The sequence below is a fragment of the Cydia pomonella genome, chromosome 20 (genome assembly GCF_033807575.1).
Source record: "Cydia pomonella isolate Wapato2018A chromosome 20, ilCydPomo1, whole genome shotgun sequence".
Classification (NCBI taxonomy): Eukaryota; Metazoa; Arthropoda; class Insecta; order Lepidoptera; family Tortricidae; genus Cydia; species Cydia pomonella.
In genome coordinates, this window is record NC_084722.1 from 9241616 (window position 1) to 9259445 (window position 17830).

General features: G+C 37.5%; 2 protein-coding genes across 2 annotated transcripts; one reads left to right on the forward strand and one right to left on the reverse strand.

Moving 5' to 3' along the window:
- Nucleotides 1-113: 113 nt before the first annotated feature.
- LOC133528978 (eukaryotic translation initiation factor 4H-like) lies at nucleotides 114-12350 on the forward strand. Its single transcript, XM_061866519.1, has 6 exons — nucleotides 114-209; nucleotides 516-639; nucleotides 1133-1314; nucleotides 6261-6436; nucleotides 10663-10869; nucleotides 11675-12350. The coding sequence occupies exons 1-6, from the start codon at nucleotides 160-162 to the stop codon at nucleotides 11818-11820; spliced, it is 885 nt and encodes a 294-aa protein (XP_061722503.1). The 5' UTR covers nucleotides 114-159; the 3' UTR covers nucleotides 11821-12350.
- Nucleotides 12351-14955: 2605 nt separating this feature from the next.
- On the reverse strand, nucleotides 14956-15823 carry LOC133529032 (elongator complex protein 5). The gene has a single exon (XM_061866619.1). It carries the CDS (start codon nucleotides 15731-15733, stop codon nucleotides 14975-14977), a length of 759 nt encoding a protein of 252 aa, XP_061722603.1. The 5' UTR covers nucleotides 15734-15823; the 3' UTR covers nucleotides 14956-14974.
- Nucleotides 15824-17830: the final 2007 nt, after the last annotated feature.

Genomic DNA, 17830 nt, shown 5'->3' on the forward strand with positions numbered 1-17830 from the left:
TGCAATAACTATATTTTTCTAGGTGATTCAAAATATACTTGTTTCTCAAATTAAACATGTTTTTATTACATTTTGCTGTAAATTCAATTAAAATGTTGTTACATGAAAAAAAGTAATGGCTGCTCTTCTAGAAATTGATGCGCGCGCGCTCAGTGTTCCATGTTTCTAAACATGGCAGGTCGCAGTGGTTTCGACGATGGAAATCCTAGGTATAAAGTCAAAAATATTATTCAATAGGCCTTTTAGAACACTATTTTATGTCTAACTTACCTTTCTGAAAATGGATTTCCCTATTATAGCGGCGCTTCACCGTTCCTATCAGCAAATTCCCGTGTTTTGGCAATGCGATAACATATTCTGAAATTACGGTTTTTATAGTGACTATGTGAATTTAAACGGTATCATTGTCGCGTTAATAACAGTGAAGATCATGTCTCATATGATTGTGTTAAAAGTAGTGCGTGTGATACAATTTTATAGGTTATAATATACCTTGGTTATGTTGGCGACTTTAGGGACTTCGGCGGAGGCCGAAGGACAGCGGGCGGGCGCCCGCTTCCCACCGAGCCACCATACAAGGCATACGTCGGAAACTTACCCGGTGATATCATTCAAGGAGATATTAACAGAATTTTTCCCGTAAGTACCCTTACCTGATTTTGTACCATTCAAAAGAATTACTCATTTTCTTACTTCATCTTGACTATCGTTTACCAGGATGAGAAATGTTATTTGAATAATAAAAATGATATTGTATTATTGATTTATTAATAAGTAATACTTAACTTATGGACTAAATTAGTTCAGTATTTCTTTGACTACACATCTTCTTGTCTTGATGTTTTTCAACATTTTGTTAAATTTATTATTAACAAATATTGAAATTGTTGTCTTTATACATGTACTTTATTCAATCTCCCTATGGTGACATGAACTATTGATTGTCCTGGCAATAATTGCTTAAGCTGCGGTTGTATAATATTATAATGTAAATTTGTCATTGTATTTATGAAATAAAATCATTTTCATTTTCAATAGACTTGAATTGTTTACATCTCTGTAACATAAAATATTTATTATGAAGTAAATGTTTTCAAACATTGACTGACACATAAAATATTTTCTTTTTCAGAATCTATCCATTAAAAATGTGCGATTGGTGATGGATAAAGAAACAGACAGATTCAAAGGGTTCTGCTATGTAGAATTTGAATATCTTGATGACTTGATTAAAGCCATTGAAATGAATGGTCTTCTCAATGTGGACGGAAATTACATAAAAATAGATGTGGCAGAAGAAAAACGAAATGACCGGTAAGTCAGTACCCAAATGTCTTACGTTAAGAACATTAAATAACTATAGTTGTAGTTTGTTTTGACTAAGCTATGAGTACACACTTTTTAGCTGACTGAAACTTTTTTTATAAATATTTTGAGTGCAAACAAATTACCTAATAGCTGATTAATACCTCATTAAATACTTCTAATTGTATTAACATGAGGTAGGCCTGATTACTGTCTTAAGTTGCCTAGTTTATTAAAAGTCAGACCCCTGACCTTTCTTAATAGAAAGCATAGCTCCCATATTCCCTCTAGTGGCCCTAGCTCTCCATGAACTGATTTGTCACATCATTTGTGAAACAATATTGAAAAAACTGCAGCAAATATATTATTATAGGGATATTCTTACACAAATTGACTAAGTCCCAGGGTATGATTTGAATTTTAATTTAATTTAACTTATTGGATGTAAGCTCAAGAAGGCTTGTGTTGTGACAACAATATATATAATATACAAATACTTAAATACATAGAAAACATCCATGACTCAGGAACAAATATCTGTGCTCATGACACAAATACATGCCCTGACCAGAATTCGAACCCATGACCATCGGCTATAAAATAATTATGTGCATGCAAAGATAGCAACAGGCGGATCAATGTATGAAAATTGAACCAAAGACGAGAATCTATCTGGAAGGTGTCTCTCCTGTACTTCTAGCAACTGATAAATTATAACAGGTAATATAATTTTGCAGCTCAGCAGACAGTCTCCTAAGTGATTAAAACAGTGACTTAAAAACATTCAAAACTAATTTACTACAATGAAGTTTTTCAGGAAGTGACATAATTCTGACTTCACTGTATACAATGCCTTTATTTGTTTTTGCTAATTTAAACATCCTTGAATAGGCTTCATACTTCATGGTTCATCATACAAGTAAAAGTTTTGATATGGCCAATTATAGGAATTACTTTTTGATTCAAGAATCTATGATAAGTCTTCTCATTTTTAATCTAGATCCTTTGCATGATATTTTTTTATTATGTTCCTTTGGAGTTGATTTTTTGGTATTGCATAGATAGTATTTTCCTCGCATTGGTGTGGTGAAAATTATTGTGTTTCACTTGGAGGCAAAGTTTGCTTAACACTTCTGCCTTGAAACCCTCGTAACACTCAAGATTCCACTTCTTGAATCACTTGCAATCCTAGTGGTTCAATTTTGGAATCTTTCACTTGCTTGGGTACGAACAACAACTTTGCCTCCTTGTAAAAAAAAACAGAGCGATGATACGCGCGAGGCAATTTCCTCGCACACAAAACGGCCAATAGCCGGGTCCACACAGAGCTATGCCCGCTCTGTGTGGACCCGGCTAATGTAGACGTGCCTCGCTCGGCCGAGGCAGAGCGCACGTTTTCCTCGGGCGAGCGCGAGAGCGCGACCTTGTCCGACCCGCTCGGTGTCGGTTTTTCGGCATGCTCAAAGGCGCCTCGGTCGTTTGCCGCGCGCCGGTCGGGACGTGTTTGTTTGGTGCGCGTGGTTATTTTGTTCCGTATATCAAATGGGAAAATTGAATCACACCAATGAATATCCTTTTACGTATCAAATACATGATATGGGATGCTTGATCCCATCTATACGAATACTCATACTCATACTCATTTATTCATAAAGTTAGTTTACATGTCAAAATAAAACTAGATTAAAGTTAAAACTAACTTAAAAATAAAATTACAATAAAAATTAAAGCAAAGCCTATTTACATTTTAAATTAAGATCAGAAATTAGACTCAGTATCAAAATATACATTAAAATCAATTAGTATTAGGATAATCAATAAGTAAAATTAAAAACAAAGCCAATTTATATGTCAAAAAAATAAATAAAGTAATATAAAATTAGAATTACAATTATAATAAATTAAAATTGGGATAAGAAATTCAAATAACATTAGAATCAAAAATATAAATAAAAATAAAAAATAAAAATAAAATTTAATTTTAAAAATAGGTGAAACATACATTATACATTAAGTTTCTTATTTAAAAGTCTGTTCGGATAGGTACTGACCCTGTATGCATTATGAACTCCTCGTAGGTGTAGAACGGGTGTTCAACGAGCCAGTTTTTTAGTCTATGCTTAAAGTTGCACACACTTGATGCGTCAATAATGTTTTGTGGCAGATTATTATAAACAGTAGGTCCCATTACATGAGTTAATTTATTAGATTTTTTTAATTTCCTACTAATTCCTACTAGTTTCCTAGCATTACGCGTATTGTAATTAGACCCCATCTCTTTCGTTTTAAATAAGTTCAAGTTTCCTCTCACGTATATAGCTACCTGCATGATTACTATTGCAGGCAGTGTAAGAATGCTAAGCTTTTTAAAAAGCTCTTTGGCAGGGGTATCAGCAGGCACCCGCGCGATGGTCCTGATGGCACGTTTCTGCAGGCGAAATACTCTTTCCCATTGCGCACAGCGACCCCATAGCTCCGCACCGTACTGTATCAGTGAGTGTACAGTAGCGAAATAACAGGTGCGGGCAACCTCTGGAGCCACTGTTTTCGCAACACGACTCAAAGCGAAGCATGCACTTCCTAATTTGCTACACAACCTGTCAACGTGCAGATCCCACTTTAATCCCTGATCAATTTGGAATCCTAAGAAGTTGGTGGAGATGGTTTGCTCGAGCATTTTTTCATCAGTCTGGACTCTCAGTGGACTCATACTGCGACCTGACAAATTGAAGTGCAAGAAGTGCGTCTTTTTTAAATTTAAGGCTAGCCCGTTCCATGCAAACCACCGAGACAGCTGTGCTGCTGCGTTATTCAGTTCTTGCTCTAAACCGTCAGAGGTAGGCGCTGTCACAATAGCGGCAACGTCATCGGCGTACATTAGAGTTTCGGCAGCCTGAATTGACTCTGGTAGGTCATTGAGAAGTAGGGAAAAGAGGATATTTGATACTGATGATCCCTGCGCAACACCCATCTTCGCTTCCAAAGGATCCGATCGTATCTTACCACCGTCGCCTACTACAATTTGGGATCTATTTCTGAGTAAGCTAGCAAATAGAGACAGCGTTGAGCCGTGAATGCCGTAATGCTGCAGCTTTGCAGCTAGCAGTAGCACATCATGGTCAGCAACATCGAAGGCCTTGGAAAGGTCACAACACAAAATTGCTACCTGTTGTTGACCTTCCCTGGCAGCCATGATACGCCGGATTAGTTCTCGAGTTAGAGAAGTCGTCGAATGCCCTGTACGGTACGCATACTGGCGTTCGGACAGCGCGTTCGTAGCGACTAAGAAGTTGGAGAGGCGGCTACTCAGGCCACTCTCAAGGACCTTGGATACCGCTGGGATGATAGAAATAGGCCGGTATCCATCCATATTTTCTCTCTTACTTTTGCCTTTGAAAATCGGAGTTACTTTGCTAGTTTTAAGCAAAGGGGGCAAAATAGGGGAATTAGAGAGGATTGATGTTTAATTTTATTGTAAATTTAATAAATAGACGGAGATTGGTGTACGAGTCTTCCATCGCTAAATATCGCTGCGTGGGAAGCGCCATCTCCCTGAAAGTGATACCTTTCTTCAATTTGAGTCTTGCCATTTAATTTTTACGTGTAATTGAGAACAGAGCAAGTCGAATCACTCCTTTTTTTAAATGCGTTTAAAATTCGTCTTTACTCTATTTTCTAACCTCAAAAGAGCCGATTTTCGTATCGTGATTGATATTTATAGATTTGTCAATCTTCTGCAACTTGTTCGTTTTCGTTTTTTCTTTTGGATTGCTTTGAAAAGCAAAATAAAACATACACGAGCCACGGCAGTGAATATGTGCAGCATCATATTTTGTACAGCTGACTGAGGGACGCCATCTTGCCGAGCAAATTGGCTCGGCTGAGGCAAACGTGCTGAGGCAAAAGTTGCACGAGCACGCGGCCGCGCGAGGAAATTTCCTCGCGAGGCTGTTCGCTCTGTGCGGACCCGCCTATTGACGTTTCAAACCAATTTTTTTAACAAAAATAATTTGAATCCTGACAGTAATAAGACAAAAAATACCTATCTTCTTAGCTTTCAATGTCATTATAATAGACACAAATCACCAAAATATTATTATGAAATAAAAATAAAAAGATAAATTGGAATATTGTTGAGTTTCTTTACTTAAAACGTGGTAAAACGGAACTCAATTGCAATAGTTTGACTCTACTTATGACCGAATCGATTCCGCTCGTGTCAAATCGTTTCAGTCGCGTTCAATTGTGAAGGTATGTCTACTTAAAAATATAAATCATCACTAATAGAATCGATTGTAAGGCCTTTGCAGATACTTTCCAGATTTAATCGAGAATGTGAATAATCATTTCTTATTTGTATAGTCAGGATCATGTCATTGCTTTTTGACATGTGTCAGCCTACCCTTCTAGTTTGAATAATACTACGAGTATAGTCAGCTTTTGATACAAGCCAGGCTCGGAACCGGTTATAAAAATACCAGTTTATTTTGATTTTCCTCCGAACTCTTATAAGAACGCGAACGTATTAAGAACTTTATTGTAACTTAAAACAGGTTTATTCGACGAGCGACGCAAAGGCTGGTCGGCCTGGTGGTGTGCCACGTAAACATAGATACCGACATAGGAAGAAGCCGATTTTTTTATTGTTCTTAACCGGTTAATTTGACAAGAACTGTTCTCATAAAAACCGGTTTAAAAACAACGGTTTTTAGACCGAAACCGAAATTAAAAGGTTTTGCGCCAAGTACATGATAACGGTTTGGAAATTTAACCGGTTTCCGCGCCTTGGATACGAGTATATGCTTTCTTAACATTTGCTACCCAAAAGCTGAAATTAGAAAAATATCCCTGTAAACAGGGCCCGGGCCTCGACTGTCAACAATGTCACGGTGACCCACGAGCGCTACGCTCGTTTGCCACCATGTGAAATATCTATGAATTGTATATATTTGCAGAGGGGGCGGATTCGACCGCGGGCGGCGGGACGGGGGCCGCGGGCGCGACGGCGGGCGCGACGGCTTCCGGCGGGACGGGGGCGGCGGCGGCGGCGGCGGCGGCGGCCGCGGTACGTACGACCACTTCGACGCCGAGCGCCGCCCGCCCCGGCACCAGGGTGGAGGGTTTCCTCATGGTAACATTCGCTACTAACCATCGCTATGAACATACCATGAAAATTTGTTTGAAATAAGAATATAAACTGTGCATTGCCAGTGGTTTCCGCCGGGCACAGGTGGGCATAGGCGTTGCATATAAATCTTACTTTTGAAAATCTAGTTATCAAAATTATGATACAAATTTATGCTCTAGCTACTAAAGCATACATTTGTTTGAATTTCACTGTATGTCCAGTTCCACTGTACATTAATTATCATAAGATCATGTCACATCATTTGCTTGCTTTTATCCATTCATTGTACATTACTTTATAACTTGTACTGTTAGCGAATCTCGAACATGGCACATACACACTTGTATGAATGATTAGGAAATACTAATCTAAGCTGTGATTTTTTTATATCCCATATACTGAAATGACATTGTGCTAGGCCAGTTCCAAAAGTCGGTTGGACAGGTCGGTTGGATAGGTTTGAGCAATTTAACTGTCAATTTTAGTATCTGGAAATATACAGCGGGGAAATACGGCCAGCCTTCTAGGCACCTTGCCCATTGACGGCGATTTGGGCCAATTTTTTTTATCTTTAGTTTAAGTACTTAGTAAGTTGTATTTGGAATATTACCAGAGATCCGGCAGAATAACATAACTACTCGCAATAATGTGGTCATGACTCCAGAATTGATTAAATAAATTAATCTTTTTAGTCAATTTCCACACAGAGGGGGATACGCGCGAGTCATGTCCAATTTTGATTCCTAGACAATATAACACAAAGATTTCTTATAATGTAGATTTATTAAAGAAAATAATCAGTATTTTCCCAAATTTTCTTTGTACTCAGTTTCTTTTTATATCGAAAATATATTCTTTAGATATGAACTCCGCGCGTAATCCACTATTCTTAATGAAGCAAACATAAGTAGCTTAATAGGAATATTGTTATGCCAGTACAATTTAAGGTTTATTTTCTGTTCTAAGTATTGGGTGACAGTCTAAAAATCATGATTTCTTTCAAGGATGGTTTTCATTTTGCCTTGCAAACGATTTCCTATTTCTCCTTGTATACTCTCCAGATTATTTGCTACATTAACATCAGTGGATTGCGAGTGGAGTTTCTCAGCACTTATGAATGAATGAATGAATGAATGAATGAATGAATGATCGTTTATTTGCGTTAAACAAGCGTATATATACAAGGTGTTAATGTTTAATTACAGCACGATTCTTGTTTGCCATGACTGGCGTACAAATATTACTACTTACTAACTAGCTAAACTAACTATGTACAAAATGTAAAAGCTAAACTTACACACTACAATTATTCATGCAATTCTAAAAATAACAAAATTTCAAATACATTTTTTATAAATTATAACATTAGTGAAATATTAAAATTGAATTATAATTTACAATTGATAATATATTCATCTACAGAATAGTAACAATTCTCAATTAAATGATCAAACAATGTTCTTTTAAATGTATGTAGGTGCAATTCTTTAAATTCATCAGAAAGGATATTATATAATTTGATAGCCATACAGTAGACGTTTTTTCTGGATAACGCTAGTTTAGTTATAGGTAAAAGTAACTTATTTCTATGCGTCCCTCTCTTGGAGTTCGTTGTGATAATTTCAAAAAGTGACATATGTTTCTTAATAAAAATACACATTTCAAAAATATAGAGTGACGGAAGAGGCAGTATATGTTTGGATTGGAACAAAGGTTTACAGTGTGCTAAAAAGTCAGCTCCACATAGAGTTCGGATACATTTCTTTTGCAATTTAAATATAATATCTGCATCTACTGAGTTACCCCAAAGTATGAGCCCATATCGTAATATGGATGCCACATAACCATGGTACGCGGTAAGAGCTGCTTCTTCCGAGACTACACTTCGCAGTCGATACAATACGTATACAAAACGATCAAGCCGTATACGCAAGTCATCAATATGACTTTTCCAATTACAGAGATAGTCTAATGTTATGCCTAAGAATTTAGCTGATTCAACTTCTTCAATTATAGTATCGTTATATGTTACCTTTAGATTCATGGTCTTTTTCTTACATGTTAAAAATTGAATAAATTTGGTTTTTTTTAAGTTAATGTTCAGGTGATTGTTTTCTAGCCAGCATATAATGTCTCTTAATGCATCGTTTATATCGCGGTTGAAGGTCACAATGTCTTTACATTTTACGAGTAAGGTAGTATGTATATTTATATTATGAAAGAAATAGACTTAGCACAGAAAATTGGAAAAAAATACAGATTATTTTCTTTAAAAATCTACATTAAAAGAAATCTTTGTGTTATTTATAGACTAGGAATAAAAATTAAATTTCAGATAAGAAATTATTGATTAGGTGAGGAAATTGCCTCGCGCACAAAACGGCCAGTGTAGACGTGCCTCGGCCGAGGCGGCACGTGCTTTTTCCTCGCCTGAGCGCGTTGCCTCGCGCGTATGCTCGCTCTGTATGGACCCGCCTGTTTTCTATCTAATATATCATAATTATATTGCTGTTCCTCTTCCTAGCGTCTTTACTTTAAGTCTGAGAATTTCCTGTTTCTTTCATACATAAACATACAAGGGTTGCCATTTTTAATGGAGCATTTAGTATTCATTGACAATTTAACTTTTGTGAGTGATCTGAGTTTTTTATTTCGTGCATTATTGTGTTTATATGTATTTGTTAGTTTGTAAATACTTATTCCAAATATTACAATAGCATTGTTTCATATATCATTATTTTAACCATGCTTAAAAGTAATTTTTTCGAGTGTTTATCAGCTGTCTCTAATAACTAATAATATCTTACACCTTCAACTTCTATGTTTTCTTTCCTCAAATGATAATGTGGATTACGTCATTAGACATCCATTTTCAGACTATTGATTTTTAATATTTCCTCAAGCATTTGTGTGGGTTCTTATGTTTTTCTGCACCGTGTGTATGTAACCATTATTTTTATATTTAATATATTGTTATATTTGATATATTTTCTTATATTCGTCACTGTCTGTGCATTCGTTGGTATACTAAGAACTTTACTCTGTATCTAGGTATTTAAATAAAAGTAAACAAACCATTTGTACATTTTCAGGTAAGTAGTTATAACTAGAGATGCAACGAATAGTGGCATAGAATTCGGCCGGATACCGAATAGTGGCATAGAATTCGGCCGGATACCGAATAGTACGTTAACACGTAGATAACGGTAAACGAGGAGTAAAAAAAGTAACAAACTATAAGTAATCAATTATTAAGATCAATATAATTTTTCAGATTACCTTTATATTCATAGATAGTACAAAAACATGACGAAAATAATACAAAATAATTGTTTTTACACACATGACGAAAACCTACGCACCGCAATGTCCGCAATTCAATACGCACTGCGTGCAGAATGTGCAATTTCTATCAAAGACTGCCTACGCGAGAAACTAGTTGCAATTGCACAACGCACGCACGCGCGCGTTCGAATTTACTTCATTAAAGGTAAAAACTTCTAGCCTAATATTCAGCTATTCGGCCGATGGCTCCGCCTGATATTCGGTATTCGGCCAAGCCACTATTCGTTGCATCTTTAGTTATAATATTTATTGGTTAACCAATCAAATACAAAACCGCCTGGATCTGTTACTGAACGACCTGAGTTAAACCTACACTATTTGATCATGTAATGTTTTCATCTGCCCTCAATTGGCTTATTGAGGGTAGATTTTGTTTATTATTATTTAAATACCTAAAGATACAGAGTATGGAAGGGTGAAATTAAATTAGGAATATATCTGTTTTTTTTTTTAAGCACATTCAAGTGAGCTATGATTAGAGTCAGACCGAGATAAGTTGATAGTGATTTTGATAGCCCAAACAGTCTTTAAGTAAAAGCCATAATTTCTTAGAAGTTTGACATTTAAAATAACACTTTCACCGTCTGAGCTCGTAAAATCGCTGCCAACTTATATTGGTCTGACTTTATGAATTCTCTTTTACTTTCTACAACATAACTTTTCCTTTCTTCTGCTCAATTCTAAACTTTTTTCTGGTTTCTAATGGTCAGTTAAGTTTTGAAAAATCCTTACACTCGCCAAGTCCCCCGCAATCCTGACAAGTCAAGAGGAAATCCTTACGTACGGTAACCCTCCAAACGGCACTCGGACGTCCGAGAAGTTTCTAGAATCGAGAAAACGGGATCGTCAGTCAACGGAGGAATGAAAATTGTAGCATATTGCAGATCGCGAGCGCGGCGGGGGCGGCGGCGGCGGCGGCGGCAACGAGCGGTGGGGCGGCGACGCGCGCGCCGAGTCGCGCGGCTCGCGCGCGCCGGCCGAGGAGCCGCGCGCGCAGGACTGGGGCCGCATGGGCGCGCGCGCCGCGCCCGCGCAGGGCGTCGCCGCGCCGCCGCGCCGCAACTTCGACGACATGCCCAACTCCCGCCCGGGTGAGTGCGCCACCACTTCTTCACGGAAACTTATCGCCGCGAAAGCTGTAGGTCGGAGGTGAAGTCTATAAGTGCTCCTCGCAAACTGACTGCGGAAACGGCTGAATTCAGTGGTGCTTGACTATGTTGGGTAAATTTAAGGTGCGACGGGATAAGATGGAATGGGTTCTTGATTAGATGAGAAGTGTTACATTGGAACCACCGTAAAACAAAACACCAAAGGTTTGTGTTGAAATTTTGTCAAGGGTGTAAGCGCACATAATAGCCTTTCACATTCCATCGATAATACTCCTGTAATACGGTACCAATAAGTAAAAAACGGGACAGAAGTCTGACTCGCCCACCGAGATTTTTTTTTATTTGTTATGCGATATTATTTGCAAATAGTTCTAGGTCAACGGAATTTATAAATTTTGGTTCGGGATCTATAAATACGTTTTCCTGCTCGTCGATTTTAATGGTTGAATTAATTTAACCTTCGTATACCAAACTGAAATCTTATACTTTTTTCACTATGAGATCCGGACTCAACTAATATATTTATTTCCTATAGAAAGTTAAGTGTATTTTCTGGACCAGCCTAAGGTACCTTATCGGTGGTTAGAAAGTCATCCATTAATTACTGGACACCCAGTATGTCGTTAATGACAAATTGAAGCAAAATCTACGGCTTGCTTACGTATAGATGAAACGGTCGTATAATACTAACTATAATTCACCCATATGAAACTACTGGTTCACCGATACTTTTTGGCAAAATGTTGGTAATTACTTCATCATAATCTGGGATATGAATCGGTTGCAGATACAACAGGCAGACCAAAGCTGAAGCTGCAGCCGCGGACGGTGACGGAGCCGGTGAACTCGCTGGCGTCCACGTCGCAGGCGTCGTCCATCTTCGGCGGCGCGCGGCCCCGGGAGGAGCGGCTCAAGGAGCTGTCCAACGAGTAGCGCGCGCCGTGTGCGCGACTCGGCCCGCACGGCCCGGCTGTGCGCCCCCTCAGTGCCCAGATATGAACTGGAAGGCTTTCGTTAGGTTACGAGGTTGTAAATCATTTTTATCATATATTTTGTTAGCTTTATTATCTATCATTAATGAGCTTATATTAGACCCTGCGCTCATTTTAGAGCGCGCGTCCGATGTCATTCGCAGTATTTAAATTGCTAGTGTCGAATGTCTATTAAATTCTCCGGGCTTGTTTTTACGATAAACTATGGCTTGCATAATATATTTTTTAATTAGAAGAAAAACTTGTCATTCGTTTGTTAACTAATTGATTTAGTTATATTATATAATTGATACATCTTCGTTTCTCAAATGTGGCGATCTGCCTCGTTGTGGATTCACTGTTGTACTTGTTTATCCATTCGATTGTTTAGTCTGTTAGGTCACGAAAATTTAATCACGGAATGAGTAACTATGAAAATAGTTTAAGAGCTGATGTAATTACGGTTTCATTAATAAAATTAACTTCCACGTACTGGGATTTCTACTTTATTAGATATTTATGTAATGTCGATAAGCTACGTGGCAAATAAATAAAAAAAAATCGCAAAATTGTAACGGATTATAGAAAAATAAATAAAAAGTGATTCTTTGTAACCAGGGGTTTGTGATGAAGAATCAGTTCCCCTTCCAATATCCAATTCCAATGATTCCATGTCTTTCCATCTAGTGCGGCGGTTTAGCGATACAAAACTTCGCGCAGCGGTGCCACGCCGCACACCCGCACAGTGCATGCAGTGGGTTCTGCGCCATAGCGTGTGCACAATAAAGTTTGTAGTACCTGTAGCAAGGGTGCTCTGAACAATAGTAGTTGTTGATTAAGGAAAAGGTAACGTCTAAGAAAAATAAAATTGTGTACCCTAGTTTGACAGCCGAACTAGATGGCGCTATACGACTCCGTGGTAAGTTAATAGTCAATTTCAACCTTTGACAACCAGAATTACCGTAAAAACGGGGCCGTGCAGCGACAGCGACCTGGGGCTGGTGCAGCTGTTAAATTTGGGGCACTAATTTTTCTTTGACAAATAAATAAATAAATAAATATTATACGACATTATTACACAAATTGACTAAGTCCCACAGTAAGCTCAATAATAATATAGCAGTGACCATTTGTGTGCTGTCTAGATGGTCACTTCAAAAAAAAAAATTTGCAGCCCTCAACCTAATACTTAGATAACATAGGCTGCCTATGCTAAGTTTCCACTGACTTGGCAGGGAACCCTACTAATCTTAGCACTTGGGTTTGCAGACTTAACATTGATATGATGGACTCTACACCAGTGTTGTCACATCTACCTACTTTTTGGTAGATCTACCTATTTTACTTTACCTGCATTCTACCTATCTACCTCCTTCGGCCTGAAATCTACCTATTTTTCAAAATGGTACAATTGTAAGCAATTCTCAATACATGTGACGGAACATTACCTAATTTCTACCGAATTTGGATTCGATTTAATGAAAACTTGCCAAAGAAACAAATTATACAAGCAGGTTTATTACCTACAAACAATGGAAATCCTAACTTATGTTTCAATTTCTTTAATGAACATGTGTACTGATGTCACAATATTAAAAACTTATAAATAATTCAAAACATTTTTAATCATAAAAATGTACTTCTATTGAGTGGTAGATCTACCTATTATTGCACCCTGATCTACCATTTCGGCAAAATTGTATGTGACAACACTGCTCTACAACCTTCCGAGTCCTATGACCCCTATAAAAATATGGTAAGTATGTCTGGTTAAAGATAAACATATAAAGAAAACTATAACTACAAAACACAATAAAAGACATCTTCCAATAGTTCTCAACAATACACCAATTCAGCATGTGGTAGGTTTTAAATATTTAGGCAGCTTAAATACCAGGGAAGGGACTCTAGGTGTACCATACACCAGACATTGTTGCAAAAACAGTTGTTACAGCTTACAACTGGAAGAGACAATTGTTGAAATCCTGTTTATCATGCAGAAACAAGAGTCTACTGAGTAAGGTGTACATCTGGAGGGCTATCCTATCCTTCGTGGAAGTGAAACGTGGGCAATGACTAAGAGAATGGAAGCATTCAAAATCTATTGTAGAGACAATATAACGAATGAGGAAGAATGTTACACAGAGTGAGTAAAAGAAGAGCTATTCTGAACACTTGAAAATAGATGTTTGGATATACAAGGTGCTTGTGAGCATTGCGAGACATTTTAACTAAGCATTCCTGGTAATATTTAGAAACTAAAATGTCGTATAAAATTTTCTGGATTAGGCCTAGTTTCAGAGATAATTAAATGTTTTTCGAAATCATTCTTTCGCCATAAGTCGGTACAAAACACATTTTTGACTGCAGTATTACCACTTTGAGGTCTAGTCTGGACATACCTATTGATTGACATCGAAAAATTAAAACAATGTATTCGAGAGGCTACCCCCAAATAAAAAAAAAACTTTTTAGTTAATTTTAGGTTATGTGTTTATCAATAAAAATTACGTTTTATGTACAGGAGTGTTCAAAAAAAGGAAAAAAAAACAAAAAAAAATTTTTTTTGTCGAATTTCACAAAAAACTTATATAACATTCTTTGCTTCTGTTGCCATCAGGAATGCACCGTTAAAATCTCTCGCAATGCTTACGAGCACCTTGTATAATACAACATGACAACTTCTTTAAAAACTATCCTGAAGGGGCAGATAGGGCGCACGCGAAGTAGAGGAAAACCCAGACGCAGTTACTTAGAACAAGAGAAAGAAAATGTAGGGGTTGTGTCATAACAAAAAGTCAAAGAGCTGACGCCAAGATATGTAAACCTGGAAGATACTCCACTGACAAGAGAATAACTCTTTAAGTTCATGATGATGATGATGAATCCAGCATGTTTTTTAAGCTACACTGTGTGGTAATAAGTAAGATTGTACAGTTGAGTTCATAAACATCTTTACAAGCCAACTCCCAAATATATTTACACATCTCTAAGACACTTGACAATAAGGTTGTGTAAATATATTATTTTGTGGAGTGTTAAGATGTTTGTGAAGTCAACCATACAATTTCATAAATCAACCAGTAAATTCAAACTATGAAGTATGATACATTTATTTAAATATCAAGATCTTCATCAGGATCCTCCTCGTCCCAGTCGTCTACAGCATCTGGTTCATAGTAAACTTTACTCTCTCCACTGTGTATCTTACTCATGTATGGCAGTTTCAGTTTATACTTCTCCAGTTTCTCTGTCTGATCCATTTCTATCTTGAATGTTGACAGGCTACTTGGCAAAGGCTTCACTGGTTCCTCTTCCTTCTTTTTATTGTTTATTACAATATTGGACTTCAAAGTTGAAGTTCTGCTGTCATATGTAAGGATCTCTTCTGATTTGACAATCTTACCACTCTTCTTTAACTGAACCCATATTTTAGATGAATCTATTATATCATAGGAAACTATTGCACTTGCTATGTGATGTAATTGACTTTGTGTCTTGGAAGAATGAGATAAGCAGTCTTTGTGTACTACGAATATTAACTGTAGAACATCTGTACTGGATATGAGCCTTCTTAAATGCTTTAAGCAATCTGTCCATCCCAAGCACAGGGACATCTGGTTTATGGAATCAATTATCACTGAACATTTTGAACTCCCAAGAATCTCTACATGTTCTGTGTTTGGATCCTCGTGGAATATCACATTTTTGTTTCTGAAAACACATTTCCAATAGCTAGCAGGCTTTTCATAACACAACATATGCAATTCATGTTTCTCATAGTTTGCCAATTCTAAAAGCAAAGGTACTATATTTTTGTCGTAGTCATCTTCTATTAGAACTGATGGTGCTGTTTTTAATTTGTACAGTGTCATATTTAATAGTTTATTTAATTATGAAGCGACAAAATTTGCGCTAGTACAACTTTAGGTTAGGATAGGAATTTTAGGATATTTCAAATTTGACACACTGAAACTGGGGGCTTACCGCGAAAACCGAAATTCGCAAATTGCGGGGATCTTTCTCTTTTACTCTAACAAAGACGTAATTAGAGTGACAGAGAAAAATGCCAGCAATTGACGAGTTTCGATTTTCCTGGTAGGAGCCCTGGGCTATAACCGCGAAAATCGAAGTTCGTCAATTGCGGGCATTTTTCTCTGTCACTCTAATTACGTCTTAGTGAGATTAAAAGAGAAAGATCCCGTAATTTGTGAATTTCGGTTTTCGCGGTAGGCCCCCTGATGTTACGTTCCGTTCTTGGTTGCGTCTTTAATCTGACAAATATTCGACGACTTAAAAATGGAACTCGAACGAAACTACATACCTACATACTACTACATACACATACATACATACTACTATTGGGACGTGTATTATTGGGCTGAGCGTTATCAGTGTGTACCTTGTGTACAAACATGGTCTGAGTCCGAGCCAATAATATGAGGTCATCATAGATGGTAGGATCAACTATAATTCTGTTTTTTTATTCCGTAGACTAAAATGACATTTCATGTGGTACTAAGAAATGTCACGTCTTACATATGAAACGTCATTTTAGTCTACGGAATAAAAAAACAGACCTTAGATGTACTATAAGCGTGCGCCCGTAAGGGACAGAATAAATGGAATGCGCCAAACTAAAAATAAGTTTTAACATTCACGACAACATAACAAAAACAACCTACGTAATTTGGTCGGGTTATTTGTTGCCCACCATAAGCCATACTAAAATTTACGGTGGGGAATAATTTTTTTTTAACTGTGACAAGGACAAACAATCACGGCGCTTTCTTTGCTACTCCAACGGATAGTTCCATTAGAGCATCTCGTTCGATCATCTGCCGGCTATACCATTTCATCTATATAGTTATTGTATCTCTATGGAGGCCATTGTTTTGTGGTTTCGACAGGGCAATACGGGGGAACCATAGACATACAATGGAACTATTATTTATTCTGTGGCAATAGTGCACAACTCCATAATCCGCGTCCAAAAAAGTGTATGCCAATTATTGGGTTGTACATTATTCAGTCGTACTTGAGTCGTACACTAACCGGACTCAAGCGCCAATTACATCCACCATTCCCGATTTCGGGCCCGATAATCGTTCTCCGTTTTACGGAAAATCAGCACATCGTTTATAATATTTCAAATGTAAAAAAAATACTTTGTCTAATTGCCAAAATGTTCAATATTTGATATTTTTGCTTATTTATGTACCATTTTTTACATGGAAGCACTGGTGGCCTAGCGGTAAGAGCGTGCGACTTTCAAACCGGAGGTCGCGGGTTCAAACCCCGGTTCGTACCAATGAGTTTTTAGGAACTTATGTACATAATATCATTTTATATTTACCAGTCGCTTTTCGGTGAAGGAAAACATCGTGAGGAAACCGGATCCCAATAAGGCCTAGTTTACACTCTGGGTTGGAAAGTCAGATGTTGGTCAGACGGCAGTCGCTTTCGTAAAAACTAGTGCCTACGCCAATTCTGGGGATTAGTTGTCAAGCGGACCCCAGGCTCTCATGAGCCGTGGCAAAAATACCGGTACAACGCGAGGAAGAAAAAGAACTATTTTTTTACTTATCAAATATTGTAAACGATGTGCTGATATTTGGGTAAACGGAAAAATATTCTTTACAGTACATATGGGGCTACTTTATAGCACTAGTGCGAGAAGTAGCATATTATGTTACTGTGTCGAACATTTAAAGGGCCATATGTACTGTAAAACGTTGTACGATACATGTGCGAATAGGTAATTCGCAACTCGTGTCGATTTAAAACACTCCCTTCGGTCGTGTTTTAATTTATCGCCACTCGTTTCGAATTTCCTATTTTTCGCACTTGTATCGTAATGTACTATTCTCGGCCCCAAAAAAAACGGGTCTGGGCTATAACCACGAAAATCGAAGTTCGTCAATTGAGGGGATTTTTCTCTCTCGCTCTAATTACGTCTTAGTGAGAGTAAA